We start from the raw sequence: 25,257 nt of genomic DNA, 5'->3' as shown, positions 1-25,257 counted from the left end.
TTTCATAGAAAGTTGAAAAGAGATGTTCTTACATATTCCAACACCTTCAGAAATTGTGAAAACTAGTTTTTCATTTAGTCACCTCGTCGGTGTGGTAACTCATTTAAAATACTCAAGTGAGTTATAAATAGAGTCTATACATTAGGATATGAGCCGGTTACACAAATGGTTGCAAAGTGTGGAAAATCAATGTGTTCTTCTTGATTTCATTGAACCTCCTATTGAACCATGCATCGGTCAAAGGGACATGGGCCCGTGAGTGGTGCCACTATGGAAAACATTAGTGTTCTCACAAAGATATCACCATTTTTTTAGGATGAAAACACTTCTCCAAGGGGGTATTAATGTCAAGCCAAGGGCCAAAAGCCAAGGGCCAGGATGCACATGTGGTTAAAGGGTCTATATATAGCTAGGGCAAGGGGCCAATATATAGGATGATTGGGTGGTTATGAGCATGTGGTTACCTAGTTCTTATAGGTTATGGGACTTTGTATGCAAGCCTCAAGCAACAAGCACACAAAGATGATATAGACGCCCTTTTTCAAAGGTATAGTGCTTGCATTTGATATTTTGTGTCATAGGTAGGTAAGGGCCCTGATAGTGGGACACATCCTAGTAGAAGGACATTCTTCAGGTAGACATGGATGTTGGATTGCTTATGCAAGCCTCTAGCAACAAGTACAAAGAGCTTATACAATGCCCTTTTCAAGCGTGCAATGCTTGTATTTGATGATTTTTTGTACATGTAGGTAATGGTCTTGATGGTGGGACATGTCCTATTAGAAGGACATTCTTTAAGAATATATAACTATCAGACTGCTTATGCAAGCCCCAAGCAACAAGGACATATAGTTGACAATGGCGTAGTCCTTTGTGTTTGATAATCTTTTGCATTGGTAGGTAAGGGCCCTAATAGTGGGACAGGTCCCATTAGGAGGACATTCTTTGAGTAGACATGTTTGTAGGACTACTTATGCAAGCCTCAAGAAACAAGCACACATGGTCGATACTGACTCCCTTTTTCAAAGATATACTACTTTTGTTTTATGTTTTTTTGCACAAGTATGTAAGGGCCGTGATATTGATGATAGGTCCCAATAGAAGGACATTCTTTAAGTAGACACGATTGTCTGGCTTCTTATGCATGTCTCAAGCAATAAGCACATAGAGTTGATACATACGTCCTTTTTCAAAGTTGAAGTGCTTGTCTTTGATGATTTTTTATACAAGTCTAATGTGTCACATGTGCTTAAAGGCCCTGAACTACCACTAGCATGGGTTGCATCCACTTTTTAAATAAAGATACCCTTAAAAAAAGGGGGATGCTTATTACGGGGGTGAGCTTTTGTGAGAGTCATGGAAAGGTAAGAGGAAATCAAAGAAAAGCTTGCTTGGTAGCTTGCTCCAAAACCTCACCCGATTACCATCCCTCCAAAGGAGGTGGCTTTTCAATGATGTCCTCCACGGCCTCTAGTGGTGCTATTATTTTCCCTCAAAAGCATTCACATTATTGGAATTCTCTACCTTGATGTATCTAGTGCGCTTCGGATCTATGTAAATGTTTCCTTGTTTGTTGGTCCGCATTTCTTTTTCAAATATTACGTCATGGTTATCTATGCTCCCCGCATACTCTTGATTAGGGTCTAGATATATATGAGCTCCATGCCCACAATGACAATGATTTTTTATACACTCTAGTATTTATGTGCTCAATTTGAAGCACTTTTGGTTTGCCAAAATTCTAGTTTTTTGAGTATCACACACTCTAACTCTAGTTTCCATGTTCAAACTTGATTTGATTATCCTTATCAAACTTCACAAGCACACTCTACTTGGCATGTACATACACAAAATGCAAAGTTTTGACCTAATGTTAAGAATCACGGTTCATAACTTTTGCTTAGCTTTGGCTCAAATTTGTGTCACTTGTTTTTCATTGCTTTATAATCCCACTAGTCACCTCAAATGTCGATTTGGTTGTTGTTTTGTTCAGTTTTCAAGTACTTCCAACAATAGTGCATTTTTCTGCCCAATTTGTGGCTTTGGGTCCCATTTTGTGGTCCAAAATGTACTCCAACTTCATACACACTATAGACAAACAATGCATACAACTAGCTTGCAATACCAAAATATATTGTTATACACAACTGATAATAATTGTTGCAATTTTGGAGTTTTGAGATTCTGTTTGTGGAAAAGTGTCCAGGATGACTTGATGTTGTCTCTAGAAGGATTTAAGTGATGAGATTTACTTACTCTTCTCTTTGAAAAGTTGAACATGGCACAAGATGGGGGGGGGGGGGGGGGGGGGGGGGAGAACATAAATCAATCCTCAGTTGAATGAATATCCAAAACTCACAGACAAGCATACAACGTTGGTTCAAATCAAACCTACATACACTAAAGAGGTTCTTAGTAAGTATCCAAATCACTCCAACAAAGCCAGCAAAACAAATCACTAACTATATGCTAAAATAAAAAGAAAAGTCAATTACTCTAAAGTGATCTAGAGGAAGCTTTGTATAATGAATTTAAGTATGTGGTTCTCTCTAATCTAAGTTGTCTTGTCCTTTGCAACATTGCAAAACATTATGGGTTCGCCAACCTACCTCTATCTTAGTAGAGTATTAGTGAGAACCTCGAACGTATTTGTCAATCCAAAGAATGTAATTGATCCGACTAGTGCGTGGAGGAGGCTACACGAGATTGTCTCAAGTCCTTGAAAAACCGAGTCACAGCTTTCTCAAATCAAATCCAATTTCAAATGAGCATTAATCCCCAAAAATTAATCTTCTAGCAATCATAAGACAAATATGTGCGATTCACTAAGCTAAAGTGCTCCAATCGGAACCAAACTTACCACAAAGGTAGACAAGACTTAATAAAACCTATGTCTGGTTTCAAATCCACGATAGATGGTTGGATTAAAAGACGATTCTTAATCATTTTAGCAAATTGGTTTTTAAGAATGATGTACTCAATAACTCTGTAATGGGGAGCTCTATTCTCTCATGTGCTTAATACTCAAAATAGACTCATAAAACACATGATAGGAACAAAAATAGCAAGAAGAGGGACATGCCCAAATCTTGAAAATACCACGAAACTTATGTTGTATCCTAGAGCTTTAACTTGGAAGCACAATGCCATTCTCAGAATGGAAAACAAACTTCATGCAAAGAAGCTACAAGCAATTAAAGTAAGAGGGTAGAAAAAAATAAACCATTTGCGTCCTCAATTCATTATCCAGAAATATTACATCAATTTTACAAAATGTAGTCTTTATATTTGTGCCAAAAGGTCCCACTAGTCATACTTGACCTTCGATGGCGATAGTTCTCTCTCTCTCTCTCTCTCTCTCTCTCTCTCTCTCTCTCTCTCTCTCTCTCATAATATGTCTTGAGTTCAACTCTCCTCGTCATCCTTATCCCTTCCAAATATTAGCCATGTTACATGGTCGGGCAACAGCCGCAATATGCATCACCATGGCCACCTAATTGATGCTCCAGGTGTTGGGAACGACGGAGAGAACTCGTAGCAACCAGCTAGGAACTTCCTCCTCAGGAGACCCACCCCAAGAGGAGGATACTTGAGCCCCAAGAGGAGGATGCACTCGAGTGTCCAAGGGCAAGAGACCTAGCAACGTGAACACCAAGTGAGCACAAGGTGTCCCTCTAGGGTTTGACCCAACGGAGGATTTGAACTCACAACCCGTAGGTTGACAGGCCAAAGCCTTACCGTTAGACCAACCCTTTGAGGACATGTCGGATAGCCCTTTAAGGTCTCTTGGGATAGTTTCCGACGACATTTAAATCCTCTTCTTCTTCTACTACTACTCTCTCAAACTAAGAGTAGGACAATATCCAAGATGCCTCTTTGTTCTTCTAACTTCCTCTCCTTCTCTACCCTCTATTTGGCTAGAATTGTGTCTAATCTGTGGTAGACTAAAACTTGTTTTGCTTAATGAGGCAAAACAATGGAGAGCTATAATGCATTCAATCTTTATGTATGTTTCTGTAGGGGAAAAGGCCATTAGGAAAAAGTGGGTACATAAGCTGGGCAAGGCTTGTTGCAAAAAGTAATGCTCACAAAAGGGGCACTGCCCTCGCCTAGTCAAAGAGCATTCTGTGGATTGAGAAATGCACCATGTGCTCGAGAAAATTCTTGCAGGGCCTCGGGCCTAGAGGCACTCTGTTGCAATGGATTCAGGAGGGTTTATGCTACCGAAGGCCAACCTAAAGGACAGCTAACTTGGCATATGTTTCAGATAAGTTTCCTAGGCCAACAGATTGGCGGTTGAGATACGAGTCGAGTTCAAGGTTCCATTGAGGCCTATGGAGCCCGTCGCATATTGTCACCACATCTTTCTCATCATCTTTGAGATTTGTTCACATTGTATTGTATATACTTCATGGACTCTTGATATCGAGTGAGTTGGCACATTCTTAGAGAATCTTCCAATATCCACAAAGCATTGCATTGTATATAATTCATGGACTTACGATATCGAGTGAGTTGGCGCATTGTTTGAGAATCTTCCAATATCCACAAAGCATTGTATTGTATATAATTCATGGACTCTTGATATCGAGTGAGTTGGCACATTGTTGGAGAATCTTCCAATATCCACAAAGCACTTACATGCATTGTTTTATAGATGAGACCCATAATGTTGACTTCAACGCCAATCAGAACTCACATGGTAAGCCTGAAGAATTCCCTTAAAGCCATGCTGCTCCTTGCAAAGCGAGATAAAAGGCTTTAAAAATAGTAGTAAAATTCCAGTCAGAAGCAGCAACATGTACCATACGGCAATCAATGAACTGTTACAGAGCATTAAGCCATTTACATCGCATATAAAAATTCAAGCCAGAGACAAATATTACACTTGGTGGCCCTTGAGAGGTAATATTTAGGACTGTCTACCATGGCATTTGAACAGAGTTGATAAACAAAAATAACTATCTCCCACCACAAAATTACTGTGGCAAGGTAATCAAATCAAAGCACCTAGGTGTGCAGCAGCAAAAGCCCACTATCCCATCAAAATAAAGGCTTGAACCCTTGGATGGAGCATCTGCACGAATGCTGCCAATTTTTTGCAGTAGATATCATTGGATACAACATAATGACTGGATCAGTCCCTTCAGCAACATAATGACTGGATCGGTCCCACACAAACTTACGACCTCATCTAAACCCTGTCCTCATGGCCTCACGTAGATCCTGTCCTTGCCAGCAGGATTGGGGACTGGAATAACTCGAACTGTGATCTCTTGACCCACAGAAAAAAGCCGCTCCAGCAGCGGAATCCCACCAGAGCACCCTAGGTGTGATGCAGCCAAAAGCCCCTCTCTCCCATTGGGTAGCGTCACAATGTAGCCAAGGTGAATGATTTCTTTGATGACTGCTTGCACTGTGCCGGGGTGACCCTTCTGGTATATCGTTGTGTAATCAAGCTGAAAAGTCCTCTGCTCTTCTTCAAGCTCTTGTTGGCGCCTCTGCATCATAGCCTCCCTTCTATATTGCTTCATACGCATCTTCGCCTCAAGATTGTATGGCCGTCTCCTCACAGTAGAGGTCATCTGATAGGGATCAGAATATGTGTCCTGAAACTCAGTACAACAGACAGAATCAGCAACATGAGCAAGATCCCACCTGGATGGTCACGAGCCTCTTAGCAAATGTCATATGATTATATGGCCTGCTAAAACATAACGTAAGTATCTCATCTTGACCCACATATGAAAATGAGAGGCATTTTAGAGAGTAACAGAAGTATAAGTTCATTTCTTAGTATCTAGTGTAGGCTCTTCATATATCCTCATCTTGCTAGCTTCTGGCAAATGAAACCTCATTCTCTGTAAGCACTAGAATATACACTAGACAAAAAGTTCAACCGAACCAAACAACCCAATGATGATGCACAACGAACATGACAACCTTACAGCCAAAAGAGTAATTGTCACAGTAAACACGACCTAAGAAAACTTTACAAGGTGAGCAAGTCCCAACTGTGCACAATAGCCATCAAAGAAGATAACTGAGCAAAACAATCAGTATAAGAGAACAAAAAGTGCAAATAAGTACCCAACACGCACAAGAAAAAGCGATGCTCAAAAATGACAGTCATAGTTTTTGCAATCCTTGTCCCACTACACATCATAAAGTGAACCTGAAAATAAGCAGCTATGCAAAAGAACCAGAAAGAGTTGTGAGCAAGATTTCCACTAAAGAGTAAAGGACATTGTTAACTTACACTGAAGGTCCTTGTAGGCTGGGGTGGCGGCGACGGCGGCGGTGGGGGCTGCTGTTGCTGCAGTGGCTGCTGCGGTCCTCCTTGGTTATATTGTGGCGGTGGGGGCTGCTGCTGCCGTATCCCTTGGTTATATTGTGGCGGTGGGGGTGGCTGCTGTGGTATCCCTTGGTTGTATTGTGGGGGTGGGGGTGGGGGTGGCTGCTGTGGTATCCCTTGGTTGTATTGTGGGGGTGGGGGTGGGGGCGGATGCTGAGGTATCCCTTGGTTATATTGTGGTGGTGGGGGCGGCTGCTGCGGTATCCCTTGGTTGTATTGTGGCGATGGGGGTGACTGCTGTGGTATCCCTTGGTTGTATTGTGGAGGTGGGGGCGGTTGCTGCCATATCCCTTGGTTATATTGTGGAGGTGGGGGCGGCTGCTGCTGTATCCCTTGGTTATATTGTGGCGGCCCAGGCTGCTGCTGCAGCGGCTGCTGTGATGTCCCTTGGTTATATTGTGGTGGTGGAAAACGCTGCTGAGGTCGTGGCTGCTGTGGTATCCCTTGGTCATATTGTACAGAGCCAGACTCGTTATTGAACATTGTACAAAATGTTCTACCCTTCTTTTGCACATTATGCAGCATTGTCTGTTGAGGTGGCCACTTCTTGGAACTTGCATCAAAAGTAAGCTTCATACTCTCACTAGCAAGAGAAGAACAAGTAAGAGATGAAGGCAACATCTTGAATGTGAAGGTCTCCAGATTGTCCACTCTTCCAATGGCCTACATTAAAAATAGCCTCCTTGAGATACCAGTGCAAAAAACTCTCTCCAAACTTCAACAATGGCCAGCAAAGCCTGCTCACTAAATCAGACGCAGAGCAGATATTCGTACGGCATTTTTTTTTAAGCTTCATAAGGTGAGAAAGGTTTGTATTTACAAACGACAAGGGCTACGATGCTTGCACAAACACAATTCAAATTGTGATTAAATATCAGCCCTCCAGGAAATAAGAAAAAAACCTCGTACACATAAACTGGAGACAGGACATAGGTAAAATGAACGAGAGAAACCTTGCTCAAATGAAGTGCATCAATTTAATACAAAACTCAACCATATAGGACATAAAAAAGGGACTTGAAACAGAAGTACAAACTGTACACATTTTCCCCTACAGAATCAATTAAATTCAACATCACATAAATGAGACAAAAGAGAGATTTAAAATCCCTAACATAAACTGTAAACTAAAATCACATCTACAACATAAAGAATTTGCAGTGAAGCATTACACAATAGACCAACACAATCTTCACAATTTGGCTCAATGCGACATTGCTTCACTACTTGTCCAACAAAAGATCATCACAGTATCATGCATAGCTTGACAAAAGCTATGACATTCATACTCACTTCATTAAATACCAAGGGGGGAAGCAGATTTGAGTGTGTTCCTAATAAGAACTTCCTTCATGAAACCAATCACCTGTCACACTCCAGAGGTCTGACTGATAGAACTCTCATGCGAAAAATGCTCTCAAGTTTCCTTTTTTATACGACACGGTGTCAACTCTACATAGGAGGCAAAATATAATTGACCACCGTCTAGAAACCTATACATATAAGCGTTGTTGCTGGAAGTCCTTGATGTGTCCTCTTCACACAATACTGTCCCTTCTAAGATGACTAAAGTAGTGGAATATTTTTCTATTGAAAAGAAAAGTTCAAAATAAGAGAGAAATGTCATCTTGCTCAACCAAGAGTGAAGTTTTTGGGGCATATGATCTCAGAGAATGGGATTGAAGCGGATCCTGACAAAGTGAAGGCTTTGGTGCTCCTCCCATCACCTAAAGATACAAAGAAACTTTCTACTTTTATTCAAAAGGTGAAGTATATGGCAAGGTTCATTCTTTGTCCTCTCAACTTCTTTATCCTCTACAACAAGTAGCAACTCGGTACAGAATTGGATCCTCGTCATTTCACGTAAAGCCTGAAACCGGCCTGATTGCTACTTATTGTCAACCTCTTACCAATACAGAACAACAGTTACATATTTAGAACGACTTTTCTTGTACTAGGAGGTGGCGCTGAGGTTCTGTCGACCGTTGGTGCACGCGTCGGCTCCTCTGGTCTATCAGTGCATTTGGGACAACTAGAATGATTATGCCATGTTTGAAAGCATCCAAAGCATCGGCCTTCTTGTGGTAAGGTGTCTCGTTGTTGAGGCGTCAAACGAGGCCTTTGCAGTTGATTTTCACGAGACTCCGAGGATTTGTTCGTTGTTGCCGAGAGTTGTGGTTAGTGGCCAGAGATTCTTCTGTGGTAAACTCTAGCTTTCCCTACATCAGTTTGTAGCCGACCGCGGCATGGTCCATAAGTTCTTGCATGGTGGAGACTTGCTTGGATAGACAATATTCCTGCAATGGTGATGGTAGTCCAATGGTGTATCGCTCGCATTGGGCCTCCAAGGGAACAGATCTAAAGAAGGACACCGGAAGGTACACGTCGAGAAACCTTTGGTTATATTCGTCCATGGTTTCGGTGGCAAGCATTTTCGAGTTGCCCCACTCTGCCAAAATTCGGACTTCAAACATAGAAGTCATGTAACTACGTGCAAAAACTGTCTTGAAAGCTTGCCATGTCCTTGAAGCATGCGGTTGTGTTGCGATTGAACTCCACCATTGCATAGCATTATCTTTAAGAAATCCCACTGCTCAAGAAATCTTGGATTCTTCTGTATAGTTCCCTAAAGCATAGATGTTGTCGAATTGCTGTAGGAACTACAATGCTTTCTTGCGATCTCACCCCAAAAAAAGTGAAAAATTTGACTGTCACACCGCCATCTTTGAAATCTTTGGGTTGGTTAGGCGCATATCCCGGATATGGATAATAAGGGTATCCATATGTGGGCTCCAACCATTGTAGCCTAGTGGCGGTGGTGGTGGTGGAGGTGGGGTAATGGCGGTGGCAAAGGCGGTTGCACTGGATTAGGGTCAAATGGCTGTACCATATTCCTGAAAACTCCCCTGACAGAAAAGACGACTGAGAAGTTTGCCAGTTGGAAGCTCTTGTACTTTCTAATGCCGGAGGAGGAGGTACCACTTGGGGCATCAAAGGGGGTAACATGTAGTTCAAAAATTATTGAAAACTTTGCAGCATCGAAAGATTCTGCTGAGGATGCCGCGAAAGAATGTCGTGGAGTTTGTTGTGCAGAAACTGCAAATATTTTGTTAAGTCCGTGAATTCCAAGTCTTGGGTTCTTCATGGCTTATGCCCTGTAAGACAAAGCGATGAAGACGGGAGCACGCCCGATGCGCGATGAAGTAAGGGTGGGAGTGGCTAATAAGTCCGGGGTCAAAGCACGAAGATACCTCAAATAAAATTCCAATACCTCTATCTGCTCTTTTGTAGGACCGGTATGCTTTTAGAAAAGCACACCTGAAGCTATGATACCACTATCACAAGACGGACACCACGTGCCAATAGAAAAGAACAGACTGAACAGACTTTTAGCACTTCAATAAAAACAAAACTGAGAGAGAGAGAGAGAGAGAGACGACACGCGACACGGAGTGGCGGAATTCCACCCCAGAGAGTATTGGCCCCAAACCTTGGCAGCCCTTTCGGTATTTCTTTATATTGCATCAACTCAATACAAGCTAGTACTCCAGACTCTGCACCTTCTCCATGAAGCATGCCCGAGAATGAGCCCATGGCCTCATATTTAAAAGCCCTAGGCCCCAAAAGCAGTTTACATAAAAAGCCTTCAAAACTCAAAAGCTTTTGGTCCAAAAGTAATGCCAAAAGCTGCCAACGCGTTCTGCGGAATTCAGTACAACTGCCACGTCAGTAGTAAGCGCAAAACACGAAGCATCCCTATAGTTGCCACGTCATCAAGTTTTGTGTGTGTGTGGGTTTTGCTTTATTTTAATCCTTTGTCACTTGGGGCCCCATCGGACGGGGTCCCCATAAGTTGGTACGACTTAGTCCTTTTTTACTTGTTCTTCTTAGGGTCTAGGCCTCTTGGCCGACATCTGTAAGTTGGCTCCATTCTTTAGGGCTTTGACACGTCAGCAGTTTGACATCTCCCCTTCTTGAAAGAGAGTAATCGTCCGCGATTACAGCATATCTGCAAAACAACTCAAGTTACCTCAATAATTTCCAAGGGTCATTCCGAGGGACAATCAGTTTGCTCTTTTTGTTAAGGAGTTAGCTTCTCCTTTTGGTTCTTTTGATGAAGGAGTTGGCTTCTCCTTTCGTCCAGATCGAAACTCTTGATATTCCGGCGTAGTAAAATTAGCCATCACACCCAGACCGCACTGATCTTCCACGGGTGTCTTGATGCACTAAAATTACATACCCAGGCAATCTCATCCAATTAGGAATATTCAATGGTTGGCACATCACAATGCAACACAAATGCTCACATAAAGCCGCCGATGAACACTCCTCCCACATAACCTAAAAAGGTCCGGGCCAGGAGATATAGAGGCCTGTTACAACCAAACCAGACCGCAGCCTGCGTCGTTTGGAGGTGCTGAGAGTAACCATTGCTCAAGCTTCTTAATACTCCCCCCGCATAACCATCCAGCCGAGAGTAACAACAACAATATTTTTCAAGCATACAGCCAAACGCTCCCCAAACATCCCGTCTGCGTCGTTCAGAGGAACAATAGCAAAATAACATCTCATTACTCCACTCGGCAGTAAAATCACCAACCATTGAAACCAGTATTAAAACCACAACATTTCAAATCGGCACCAAGACAAGTTCAAAAAAAATACCATCGATTTCAAAATAATTTTCAAACAATACTTTCTAGCTATAAAGAAAAAACAAATAGAGAGTTCACTCGAGGTTTTGTTCGAACAATCGAACTTTGAGAGGACGACTGGCTTGTCCTTCTGCATCATGGTGATGGTTCGGTTCCGAACCTGGAGAGTCGCATCATTCTTGTCGTGGCAAGGTATGCCTAAGAGAACGTCGCAATTGCCCAACTTCATGATGTGGAAATCAGCTTTTCCATGATAATCTTGAATAGTCACTGAAAGAGCATCAATGAGCGGTACCACTTTCTGAGTTTGCCCCGTGGCTAGCTCAGCTTCAATTCCTCCACCCACTGCATCATAATCAAAGTGCATCTGCTTTAAGAATTCTGGATGGATGAAGTTCTCTGTAGCTCCGGGGTCAAAGAAAATAAGGACTTTAAAGCCATTGACTTTGCCATATGCTCGACACAATTCATTTGTACTCTCTAGGTGTATACCATAAATATCGAGAACTAGTCCAATAGCGGGTCTAGTTCTCTTAGCAAGAGATGGCGTTGGGGATCTGTCGATCGTTGGTGCGGGCGTCGGCTCCTCTGGTCTCTCAGTGCATTTGGGACAACTAGAATGATTATGCCATGTTTGAAAGCATCCAAAGCATCGGCCTTCTTGTAGTAAGGTGTCTCGTTGTTGAGGCGTCAAACGAGCCTTTGCAGTTGATTTTCACGAGACTCCAAGGATTTGTTCGTTGTTGCCGAGAGTTGTGGTTAGTGACCGGAGATTCTTCTGTGGTAAACTCTAGCTTTCCCTTCATCAGTTTGTAGCAGATCGCAGCATGGTCCATGAGTTCTTGCATGGTGGAGATTTGCTTGGATAGACAATATTCACGCAATGGTGATGGTAGTCCAATGGTGTATCGCTCCCATTGGGCCTCCAAGGAAACAGATCTAAAGAAGGACACCGAAAGGTACACGTCGAGAAACCTTTGGTTATATTAGTCCATGGTTTCGGTGGCAAGCATTTTCAAGTTGCCCCACTCTGCCAAAATCTGGACTTCAAACATAGAGGTCATATAACTACGTCCAAAAACTGTCTTGAAAGCTTGCCACGTCCTTGGAGCATGCGGTTGTGTCGCGATTGAACTCCACCATTGCATAGCATTATCTTTAAGAAATCCCGCTTCTCGAGAAATCTTGGATTCTTCAATATAGTTCCCTAAAGCATAGATGTTGTCGAATTGCTGTAGGAACTGCAATGCTTTTTGTGATCTTTCACCCCGGAAAAAGTAAAAAATTTGACTGTCGTGCCGCCATCTTTGAAATCTTTGGGTTGGTTAGGCGCATATCCCGAGTATGTATAATAAGAGTATCCATATGGGCTCCAACCATTGTAGCCTGGTGGCGGTGGTGGTGGTGGAGGTAGGGGCAATGGCGGTGGCAAAGGCGGTTGCACTAGATCAGGGTCAGATGGCTGCACCATATTCCTGTAAACTCCCCTGATTGGAAAAGATGGTTGAGAAGTTTGCCAGTTGGAAGCTCTTGTACTTTCTGATGCCGGAGGAGGAGGTACTACCTGGGGCATCAGAGGGGGTAACATTTAGTTCAAAAATTGTTGAAAACTTTGGAGCATCAAAGGATTCTGTTGAGGATGCCGCGAAAGAATGTCGTGGAGTTCGTTGAGCAGAAACTGCAAATATTCTGTTGAATCCATGAATTCCAAGTCTTGGGTTCTTTATGACTTATGCCCTGTAAGGCAGACCGATGAAGACGGGAGTGCGCCCGATGTGCGATGAAGTAAGGGTGGGAGTGGCTAATAAGTCCAAGGTTGGAGCACGAAGATACCTCAAATAAAATTCCAATAGCTCTGCTCTTTTGTAGGACCGGTATGCTTTTAGAAAAGCACACCGTATGCTCTGATACCACTGTCACAAGACGAGCACCACGTGCCAATAGAAAAGAACAGACTGAACAAACTTTTAGCACTTCAATAAAAACAGATCTGAGAGAGAGAGAGAGACGACACGAGACACAAAGTGGCGGAATTCCACCCCAGAGAGTATTGGCCCCAAGCCTTGGCACCCCTTTCGGTATTTCTTTATATTGCATCAACTCAATACAAGCCAGTACTCCAGACTCTGCACCTTCTCCAGGAAGCATGCTTGAGAATGAGCCCATGGCCTCATATTTGAAGGCCCTAGGCCCCAAAAGCAGTTTACATGAAAGCCTTCAAAACTCAAAAGCTTCTCATCCACAAGTAATGCCAAAAAGCTGTCAACGCGTTTTGCGGAATTCCGTACAATTGCCACGTCAACAGTCAGCACAAAACGCGGTCTCAAGTTTTGTGTGTGTGTGGGTCCTGCTTTATTTTAATCCTTTATGTCACTTGGGGCCCCATCGGACGGGGTCCTCATAAGTTGGTAGGAGTTCTTCCTTTTTTACTTATTCTTTATAGGGTTTAGGCCTCTCGGCCGGCATTTGTAAGTTGGCTCCATCTTTAGGGCCTTGACATGTCAACAGTTTGTGACATAGCAAGCCTGTGGGCATCAAACAGAAACTTGTAAAACGAGATACAACTAGGCACATGGCAAAACGAAAAATCTCTCCTATAGAGAAAAAAGTACCCTAGCAAGCTAAATGGAGAGAGGATGGCAGTAGCCTCTAAAAGATTGGCACTTTGACCAAAAACCCATTCAGCAACTGTAAATCAAGAACCAAAGCCACCAGCATTGAAGATGACCATGAGCAGCCACGAGAAGCTCGGTGTCGGGCAAAGCCCGTCAACTAGTAAAACCTAACAGCAAAAGGTAATGGAGGAACAAAAGGGAGAGAGCAGTTGGGGACGAAGGTGAGAGTGAAGAGGCAACTGACATCAACAAGAGACTTCAACAGGATGGCACAAGGTGGGTGTCACAAACTGTTGACATGTCAAGCCACTCAAGAACGGAGCCAACCTTCAAATCCCGGCAAAGGGGACCAAAACCCTAAGAAGAAGAAGAAGCAAAAGAAGAAGAAGTTTTACAGACTTACAAAGTCTTGACGAGTGGCCTATTTTTAAAGAAGAGTTCCCACCAACTTACGATACCCCGTCCAATGGGGCCCAAGTGACATAAAGGCATTAAAAATAAAGCAAAACGCACTCAGAAGACTTTGCACAACAAAATATGATGACATGGCACCTATACGGACGTTCAGCAATTCGCGGTGATTTTTAGGAAAATCCCTAAATTCTAGGAAAGTGTTTTTTTGGGGTCAGCTTTTTATATCTGATGCTTGCAAAGGAGGTGCTCCCTTGCTATTGTACTTTGCAAATCAGCAATAATAAAGAAATACCAAAAGGGGCGTCAGCGTTTGGGGCCACTGCTCTCTTGGGTTGGAACTTCGCTACTCCCCATCTCATGCCATGCTCTCTCTCTCTCTCTTTTAGTTTGATTGTTATTGAAGTGCTAAAGACTGAACAAAGTCTGTTCAGTCTCTTCTTTTCTATTGGCACGTGGTGCCTGTCTTGTTACAGTGGGTAACAAAGCACTACACGGAAGTAGACAAGAAGCTTTCATCCAGAAGAGCAAGCGGTCCACTTGCTGAAGGTGGCTCCTAAAGACCATAGCTGAAGAGGGAACTCGAGGGAGACAGTAAAAATGGCTCTGAAAACTGCGTCCAAGTAAAAACCGTCCGAAGAGTCCTGGGAGAGCGAGGAGAGAGAAAACAAACAAACAAAAAGAAAACAAAAGCAACAGAAAGGAAAAACAAGACAATAAACTCAAAGGACATGCATCCCCACACACACACACACACACACACACACCTGAAAGCAAGTCCTCAGAGGGCAACGAGGCACGAAACACACACAGACACACACACACAATGAAATATACAATCAAGAACAACCAAGAAACAAGGAAAGAAGAGAAAAGAAAGAAACAAAAAAGGAGCCAAAAAAAAACAAACCCAAAACAAGCAGGGCACCAATGAAGCAGCTGGACCAACAAAGGGAGAAACGCCTGAACAACTGCCAAGGAGTTTGCAACACCAAGAGGAGGATGGTTGGAGTGGGAGGCGAGGTTGCGCAAGCAACCTTCTCTAGGCAAAGACAGCGGTCCTCACAACTTGATGTTGATGGATAATAGGTGGCACCTCCGAAAGCGGGAATGTGGCGTAAGAGCAGATGGATTCTGTAAACCTAAAGCGACCACATAGTTAAAAGTACAGTAGTTGCTTAAGGTAGAAAGTTGTTCGTCACAGTGGAAAATCAATCCACTCCGTCCAAGGCCCACCACATGGAGGTTGCTCTCTCTCTCTCTCTCTCTCTCTCTCTCTCTCTCTCTCTCTCTCTCTCTCTCTCTCTCTCTCTCTCTCTCTCTCTCTCTCTCTCTCTCTCTCTCTCTCTCTCTCTCTCTCTCGTATTGTATCTACTTGAGTTACACAAACACAGAGATAGTTTACTGAGGAGTTTTGGGGAGAGACAATACTAGAGATAGATTACGAAAATCTTCACAACAAACACTGGACAAATAGAGAAGCAGCCACCACTCCAAAGCTTAGCTCATAATCACACCCGCGGTACTCTCATTAACTGAGTATTGGATCGAGCATAGTAGCAGGAAACGGGTGGCACGGGGCCCTCCCGTTCCCGAAACACGTTCCCAAGCCGAGCACCTCATCGGAACAAATACAAGAAAGGAACGTCGTTCCATTCCCAAGCATAACCGGAACGCGACCCGGAACGGCAAGTGGAACGCGGAACGACAACATCTGGAACGCCCAAGTTGGAAAACATCGCTATTTGGGACAAGTCTTTTGAACTTTTTTGGGGGGATATCCTTCCCAATCTCTCTTATATAATATATAAAGAAGGGCTTTAAACTCTCTCTCTCTCTCTCTCTCTCAAGCTCTCAACCTCACCCTCTCCCTCAAGGCTTCAAAGTTCAAGCCTCAAGGCTCAAAGCCTCAAGCTCCATCAATCCCTCAAAATCTCCCTCCCTGTTCCTTGGGCATCAAGGCTCCAAGCCTTCATTGAATTTCAAGCCTCAAGGCTCAAGCTCCATCTCTCCCTCAAGGCTCACTCTCGAGTCTTAGGCTCCATCTAGCATCCCTCCCTCGTGTAAGCCTTCAGCATTATTGAAAAGCATGTCTAAATAGGATTCTACTTGGAGTAATGGGTGTGTGGCTCTCTACTAACATATCGGTAGAATCTAGCTTTATTCAAGCATATTTTAGGTTTACCGTTCCCGTTCCACTGCCTCGCAGGCACCCCATTCTGAAAATGTTCCAGAGCCCCCCGTTCCCGTTCCATGTAACTTTGGGATCAAGACGCCCACAACTAAGAAGAGGAGCTTCACAACATCGACGCAAACTACAGAAGAGGATTCGAGCCATATCTCAACATCCAAAGTACAAATCAGGATGGATTCATCACCCATTATATTACTCTCTTGTATTGGGCACCCATTGTATCAGTCCACCCAGTTCCACCTAGTAGCACCTCTAGATTCATTTTCGTATCTCTTTTTTTGTATCAGATTCACCAATTTGTAACAATTACTCCATTTTATCTAGCTTTCATTCATATGCTCTTGTAGCATATTCTAATAACCCTTACCATAAGAAAATGGCTAAATACCATCATTTTTTTTTGTTCCTATAGGCAGCTCGTTACCCGCACAGTATCAACATCATAAGAAAATCATTGGATAGAATACTTCAAACTTCCATTCCAAAAACATCCACTAAAGCATCTTGATGTCCATCATAACCACTACTATATAGACATCATCCCTTTTCATATGCACATGTAGACTCACATAGCAACCCTCTTGCTCATCCCATACAAAATCATAGAGCATAGCATCATCTTCATTTTTTCATTCTCTTATAGCATATTCTAATTACCCTTATCATAAGAAAAAGGCTAAATATCATCATTTTTTTGTTCCTAAAAGAAAATATCATTCAAGCAGCTCGTTACCCGCATATCATAAGAAAAATCATTGGATAGATTTTCAAACTTCCATTCCAAAAACATCCACTAAAGTATGTTGATGTCCTCATAACCACTACTATGTAAACATCATCCCTTTTCATATGCACATGTGGACTCACATAGCAACCCTCTTGCTCATCGCATACAAAGTCATAGAGCATAGCATCATCTTCATTTGGAACCATCCAAAAAAGGCACCGGAATCTCCATATGATTAGATTTTTCAATGGGCTTATGCTCTTTATTTCTATGCATAGAAACATCACAAAAGCCATTTACCTCGTTTGAAGTGCTTGGAAAAAGGCTACTCATCAAACAAGCCATAAGTTCATCAATCATCATAGTATCATGCATAACCATAGGTGAAACCGGCCCGTAGGGCGGTAGACGTTGGCTTTCACCCGAAATTCTTTACTTTATACACACACACAGCACTTTGCAAAGAAAACCTGCGACGGGAATTAACACTTAAATACACACACGGCTCGGAAGCTAGAATGCTCCGAGCAGACGCCGACAACCTGTAGGCCCCAAAATTGGCGTCCCTTTCGGTATTTCTTTATTCTTTAGGAGGGTAAATTACAAGGTAAGGTCCTGGGAATCCTTCACGTGTATCCACCTAGATACCATTTGATTTGGCCAAATTTCGACAGCATAACAGCCCCAAAACTTGCGCGAAACCAATTCCCCTGCTGGAACTCGCTTGCACTGTCGTATACCCTCTGATTCCTATCCAAAAACAGTAAATTCAGCACGTTGTATTTACTGGTTTTTGCCATGTTTTCAGCCCCAAACAATCCCCTAACTGTCCTTTGCCAAACAATCCCCTAACTGTCCTTTGCCAGTGGGACACAATTCCCAATGATCCTGGCGTCCGTACGGCTGAAAAACAGTGAATTTACAGCGCATACACAGCGCTGATTTTGCACCTGTACGGTGAGGTTATGACCCTCACCAGTGCCTGCTTTGGAGCAGCAGTTAGCTACCCCTGTTCCTACTCAAGGAGGCTCTTGCCTCAGCACAAAAGCATGAACCCACACAACTGTACATCAGTCAAATGAGTAGCCCTCTTGTGGGGCATCACATAACTGCACGTAGGGGAGAGAGAGAGAGAGCAATGTGTAGTGTGCAGGGCATCACTCCTAGCACCACACTGTACATGAGAGGGAAAGGAAGCACTCCATAGCTCTTAACCTGTGACAGGTTCTCAATGAAGCATCCTCCCAGCATAAAACGAGTGCCCTCTCTTCTGCCCTTGACCTGTAATGCATCTGGGAACAAATAGATGCAAAAAGAAGAAGATTTCCATGGCTACCAAAACCTGCGTATCGCTGAAAACGCAACAAAACAGCCCTGTAAACACGCATCTGATGCCTTCCAATGCTGAAAATGAGCTCCTTGGACCTAGGCAAAGTCATGGGAAGCACAAAAATGGAGAGAAATGGTTGAAAATCCAAGTTAACAGCCTCCAAAACTGCTCCAGAAAGTCAGTTACGAGTTCTGTTCTCCCAAACTTGGTAAATTGACCACAAAGTGCCACTTGGCACTCATACATGCAATTTCCCCGCATTGGGTTTCCTGCTTAAAAATCTCTCAACTTGTGCATCAGTTGACTTTGCAGCAGAGTACTAAAATGTTCCCTTGGTCATACCGAAGGTAATGACGCGAACACATTTCACGGCCCAAAATAGCAGTTCCCTAAATTTTAGGAGATGCTTCCGTTGGGCTCCCGCTGGTCTTCTGACCATCTATCCTCATTGGGACCGCATCCAAAAGTGCAATATGGCCCAACTGTCGGATACTTTCTGTTGGTGATCCCACCTTGACTTTATGCCTTTATTGAGTTCACTTCCTAGTATCCACCAACTTGCCAAGTGCGACGAGGGGACCTGTATGATCTTGCTCTGAGCCTAGACATCCTCTTACCATACGGATTCCAGTGCCGACCAACTTCCCGTCTGCGGGTGAAACTACCGTTCACATTGGCCATACAATGTCCGACCATTTGCAACTTCAAAAAGAGGGTCTCAAAAATTAAACAAAAATCATTGGAAAGAAACCAACAACTAAGGTTAGCAGTTGCCACGTCCTCGTGACATACCCCCCTCTTGAAATCGCAAACGTCCTCGATTGCATACCATAAATACATGCCACTGATGATCTTGTGTTGTTAGCACTCTTTTATCATCACATGTATCCGCAAGAAAGACTGTCAAAACATGTGTACAAATGACTTAATGAGGCCTTCATACTTTTGTCAAACTGTACACTCCTGTTGCATTGAATCCATGAGTACATTTGATATGCTAGCTCTATCATTACCCCTCCTTTGCAAACATTGGATTGGGGCATACGTAGGCTGTAACCCAAAGGCCTTAAGGTAAAGCTGCAATACATTTGGTGACTCTGACAGATCATGCTCTTCCATCCACTTTGCATCCATAGGTGGATAGTTCTTGAACTTCACCATAACATCTTGCAACCTGTCCCTTAACTTTTACGTATGCAAAAGGCTCTTGCATCTGCAAACGAGCATAATTCCACCAACACTGTGGCGTACTACCCACGACCAAGCAAGCTCAAATTTCAAGATGATTTACCAATGCGTCATAGAATCCAAGCGATCGCCTCAGAGAATCGGCAAGCAGCATGTCACCTGGCAGACCCACATCACTCCCGCAGAAGATCAAGTGGCCAATCTACCACCGTGAGACCTCTCCCTATCTCATCTTGGTTCATACTTGCAAACCCTAAAACGTAGCAGAAAATCAGCCCTAATTTGACAACTTTTTGGCAGGGCGAACATGCGGAATTTCTTGTCTGTCTTGTAAAGAGGAACCCTCTTCCATAATGCGCTTCCCTTTGTCAGCCATAGTGTAATCCCGTATTCCTGCACTGTGTGTCTTTACCCTGAACAATCCAGGCTTACTCTTTGAGGAAAAAGTGATTGATATCCCGGCAATGGAACCATGAAACCGGCCCGTAGGGCGGTAGGCGTTGGCTTTCACCCGAAATTCTTTACTTTATACACACACACAGCACTTTGCAAAGAAAACCTGCGACGCGAATTAACACTTAAATACACACACGGCTCGGAAGCTAGAGTGCTCCGAGCAGACGCCGACAACCTGTAGGCCCCAAAATTGGCGTCCCTTTCGGTATTTCTTTATTCTTTAGGACGGTAAATTACAAGGTAAGGTCCTGGGAATCCTTCACGTGTATCCACCTAGATACCATTTGATTTGGCCAAATTTCGGCAACATAACAACCCCAAAACTTGCGCGAAACCAATTCCCCTGCTGGAACTCGCAGGCACTGTCGTATACCCTCTGATTCCTATCCAAAAACAGTAAATTCAGCACGCTGTATTTACTGGTTTTTGCCATGTTTTCAGCCCCAAACAATCCCCTAACTGTCCTTTGCCAGTGGGGCACGATTCCCAATGATCCTAGCGTCCGTACGACTGAAAAACAGTGAATTTACAGCGCATACACAGCGCTGATTTTGCACCTGTACGGTGAGGTTATGACCCTCACCAGTGCCTGTTTTGGAGCAGTAGTTAGCTACCCCTGTTCCTGCTCAAGGAGGCTCTTGCCTCAGCACAAAAGCATGAACCCACACAACTGTACATCAGTCAAATGAGTAGCCCTCTTGTGGGGCATCACATAACTGCACGTAGGGGAGAGAGAGAGAGCAGTGTGTAGTGTGCAGGGCATCACTCCTAGCACCACACTGTACATGAGGGAAAGGAAGCACTCCATAGCTCTTAACCTGTGACAGGTTCTCAATGAAGCATCCTCCCAGCATAAAACGAGCGCCCTCTCTTCTGCCCTTGACCTGTAATGCATCTGTGAACAAATAGATGCAAAAAGAAGAAGATTTCCATGGCTACCAAAACCTGCGTATCGCTGACAACGCAACAAAACAGCCCTGTAAACACGCATCTGATGCCTTCCAATGCTAAAAATGAGCTCCTTGGACCTAGGCAAAGTCATGGGAAGCTCAAAAATGGAGAGAAATGGCTGAAAATCCAAGTTAACAGCCTCCAAAACTGCTCCAGAAAGTCAGTTACGAGTTCTGTTCTCCCAAACTTGGTAAATTGACCACAAAGTGCCACTTGGCACTCATACATGCAATTTCCCCGCATTGGGTTTCTTGCTTAAAAATCTCTCAACTTGTGCATCAGTTGACTTTGCAGCAGAGTACTAAAATGTTCCCTTGGTCATACCGAAGGTAATGACGCGAACACATTTCACGGCCCAAAATAGCAGTTCCCTAAATTTTAGGAGATGCTTCCGTTGGGCTCCCGCTCGTCTTCTGACCATCTATCCTCATTGGGACCGCATCCAAAAGTGCAATGTGGCCCAACTGTCGGATACTTTCTGTTGGTGATCCCACCTTGACTTTATGCCTTTATTGAGTTCACTTCCTAGTATCCACCAACTTGCCAAGTGCGACGGGCGGGACCTGTATGATCTTGCTCTGAGCCTAGACATCCTCTTACCATACGGATTCCAGTGCCGACCAACTTCCCGTCTGCGGGTGAAACTACCGTTCACATTGGCCATACAATGTCCGACCATTTGCAACTTCAAAAAGAGGGTCTCAAAAATTAAACAAAAATCATTGGAAAGAAACCAACAACTAAGGTTAGCAGTTGCCACGTCCTCGTGACAATAGGATCCTTGTCAACCTTAGAACCATGAAAATCAATAATTTAAAGCTCAATACAAAATTCCATAGGAGTATTTTCCGTGCAACCATCTACGACATGATTGCCATCCACATGCATCTCATCAAATGGCCCATATAATGAGACAAAGTGTTCGTCCATAACAATGTTATTATCATTAGATTTTCTAATTCCATGAAGATCATTAAAATCACACCTGAAGTCACCTGGTTTTCTGCCTCCTAGCACTCCACCTAGTTTGCTACCTTTACTCGGCACAAATGAGCAATAGCAAGCTACTGGCAAGCATTATGCGTAGAGGACAACAACCCAAATGCGCTTCACGCAATATGCACATAGACCAAAACAACGTCCATAAACTTAAGGTTGTCAGCAGAAATCATCCACATCAACGTTAGCGCATAGCTTTGCCGGACATGTGATAAAGTTAAAGCCATGCCAACGGTGATAACGCTTACGGCAAGTCACAATAGGAAGGTGCATGATACAGCAGAGAGAGAGAGAGAGAGAGAGAGAGAGAGAGAGAGAACCGGACTCTGCCGTCCTGATCTTACAAAGCCTACGTTTGCTGCCCTAGTCCTCGTGCTTCCCCAACGTTCGACCTGCTAAAGTCATCACCGTGAAGCCTTTGGTTTGCTACCGTATATTAATTGAACAATTGTTGATTTGCACGTAACCTTAAGCGAATATTGATCAATATATGTGTAATTTGACCTAGCTCTTCTAGTGCGCACACAACAAGCCGTTCGTTCAAAAAATGCAGATGTGGCACACGAGGGCCCACCACACCCTTGTCCTCAGTGAGTGGCTGTTTGTATCGGAATGAAGCCCCCCCTTACCATGATGATGTGAACGTGTAGACGTTCAACTAGCGGAAAGAGCACAAAATGAAGCGCAAGCTTGCAAAAGTTGCATGCATGTCTACAAAAGTTGCGCACTATTGAGATGGATGGCTGTGAATCGTTAGTCGGCCTGCAAGAAATACGTCTCCACCAACGTTGCTCTATCATTGTCATCCATGTGCACAAGCAGGAGTTCGTTGAGGCTGCGTTCATTGACCGCCGGTTGAGCTCCAACGAACGTGTCCATGTGCACACTACATCTGCAAGACAACAAGAAGTACTCCTTTGTGTTCTCAGCCCTTGTGTACAAGCCTTGCTACTTTTGTCTTTGTTTATCGGCTGCAACCCACTCTGCAATAACTTTTCATCTTACTTGGCTATTGCCCACCTACCTCTAGGTTTGTGCTTGGACATCCAATACCTTTGTTTGAATTCAATGGCCTCGACCACTCCTCGTATGGTAGCGGAAACTGCTTAGAGGACTTCCCACTCTCGCTTCAGCCAAGCCATGAGCGAACCTTGCAAGCAACGCAGCCCTACATCACCCGAGAGACTCACTATTAGTAATAGGGGAATGTCACTTGCATACATCCAAATTAGAGAAACCCCCTTATGTACGATGTCTTACATACTAGCCTACCCCCTACATACGAACAAGATATGGACATTCTCGCAATGAGCCATCCCCTCTCGTACGGATTTCGTACGGAATGTAATGACCCACTATTTTATGCATACTAGTAACAATACAATTTTAGAAGCACATGCTTTTTGCAAAAATACATGTTGAATTGCAAATGAACGTAAGTATAGATTGTAGTGTGTGTTCATTTGAGAGAACAAACCACCATGAAAAGCAACAAATGTAATGAATACTACATAAAAATAAACCAATCGATTCAATGTAATTTGTCAAAAAACAGACAACATTTTCCCTGTAAATTGATACAAATCTCAATCTCAAAACAAATGATACTAGCCACCTACTCAGTAGGTTTCCCACATGGGATTTAAGGCGCACATATGAAATGGATTGTTTTCTAAATAACAAATAATGGCATGCTCATAAACAACCATGGAAAACTTCACTTATCAAATCAAAACACATTACTGAACAACCCATTAAAAGATTAAACTTTTTAAACAGAAACATTGCACTTTAGAGCACTTGTTGCATCAACCTTAAATAATAGATCTTATGTCTAATATCAATTATTGGATAAACCATGATACGTTTCTTATACATAAGTCTTTCTATGCAAGTACACATGTCTAGGTATTGAGCACAATACAAAGTCACGTATGCTTCAAAGAGTAGTCATCCCTCATCGTTGCCACTTGCATCTAACAGGCAAGTGGTGACACTGTCATTGGGAGCAAGGGGCAATTAGATATGGTGTGGTAATGAAGGGCACGCCAATTGGTTGTGTGGAATGAGAGTGGCATGGGCGGGTCAAGAGCAAGGGCAATATGCTGATGTAATCTAGCATTGAAGCAAGCCATCAAGCATGGAAACAGGCTGTGGACACAACGGCGGCATGCATGGCCAACAACTGGTATCCACAGCGAGCAAGGTGGTTGTAGATTGGAAGCCTTGGACCATTACTAGCAACAAAGGCAAGACAAAGGATGCACGTCCTAATAGATGACGCAAAGGGTCCCAATGCCAACCGCAGGAGAGACAAAGGATTTGCCCACTGCAAGGACCCTAGGGGGAAAAGGCTTTGCCCATAGCGAGGAGACCTAATTAGGTTTGACTCAAAGTTTTCATGAGTCGAAGAATCCTTCTGGCTTTTTAGGATTTTAAGTTTTTGACTCAATAGGCCTTGGGTGTACTAAAGATCTCTCTCTCTCTCTCTCTCTCTCTCTCTCTCTCTCTCTCTCAAACTTAAAATCCACCTATACCAAAGGTATACTGACTAACAGAGCCATTGGGCTTGGGAGAGCCAGACGCTTACGTCTACGAGGACCACCATGACATTGATGGACCTCCGTCATAGGATCAAAACTATTCTGGCACAACATGAGAGTCGTTCAATACAACTATTAACAAAGACGGACATTAACGATGCTCTTCAAAGACTGGTGCAGTACATCTTCAGATAGCTTCCAAAGTCTAACATCCTCGAACACTTAGCTTTTATTTTACTTCATTTTCTTTTATACCCAAACATTGTATTAACTCCACTAGGATTGTATCAATTTGGTGTCACAGGTCATTTTGACCTTAGAAGACATTCAACATACATTTCATCTCTCTCTCTCTCTCTCTCTCTCTCTCTCTCTCTCTCTCTCTCTCTCTCTCTCTCTCTCTCTACCTACCAACCTTGAATAAACTGTTGAAAATATGAGATTGCAGACGAACGGGCCCTCTGGTACACCTGCGGCTGCAGCCCACACCTTGACCTTGGCCGGTAAAGCCCCGTAGAGCAACCGTACGTCAGCAGAGTTGTGCGCGCAGCTGAGGGACGGATTAGGAGCTGAGGGCTTACGAAGCAACAGAAGAAGCTAGGGCCAAGGCTAGAAGGATGCAATTTTCCAGACCGATGAAAATAAGGGCAAACTCGAAATTCTTTGGTCAAAATTTTGTAGATCAATCTTCTTCACACACAAATACATTATTGGTAGCTTCGTTACTTAGAATCTTTGCAGATTCCTCACTTTCCTCAAGGCAACCTGGGATAAAAGGTGATTTGAGCATTGGGATTTGATCACACAACAGGGAGACCCTTTGGAAGACTCTC

At 43.5% G+C, this 25,257-nt stretch overlaps 1 protein-coding gene across 2 annotated transcripts; it reads right to left on the bottom strand.

Annotated features, from left to right (window-relative positions):
- Window positions 1-4,754: 4,754 nt before the first annotated feature.
- On the bottom strand, window positions 4,755-25,077 carry LOC147431374 (uncharacterized). Of its 2 annotated transcripts, XM_086493981.1 has the most exons (4): window positions 24,840-25,077; window positions 22,935-23,049; window positions 6,260-7,018; window positions 4,755-5,609 (listed from the first exon to the last, which is right to left on the bottom strand). In XM_086493981.1, the coding sequence occupies exons 3-4, from the start codon at window positions 6,974-6,976 to the stop codon at window positions 5,208-5,210; spliced, it is 1,119 nt and encodes a 372-aa protein (XP_086350107.1). In that variant the 5' UTR covers window positions 6,977-7,018; window positions 22,935-23,049; window positions 24,840-25,077; the 3' UTR covers window positions 4,755-5,207. The 2 variants fall into 2 exon arrangements, with proteins under 2 accessions (XP_086350107.1, XP_086350106.1); XM_086493980.1 differs by lacking the exon at window positions 22,935-23,049 and having other exon boundaries at window positions 24,840-25,076.
- Window positions 25,078-25,257: the final 180 nt, after the last annotated feature.

The sequence above is a fragment of the Adiantum capillus-veneris genome, chromosome 21, assembly GCF_014529385.1.
Source record: "Adiantum capillus-veneris isolate H3 chromosome 21, ASM1452938v2, whole genome shotgun sequence".
Lineage (NCBI taxonomy): Eukaryota > Viridiplantae > Streptophyta > Polypodiopsida > Polypodiales > Pteridaceae > Adiantum > Adiantum capillus-veneris.
This window is presented reverse-complemented; position numbering and strand designations above follow the sequence as displayed.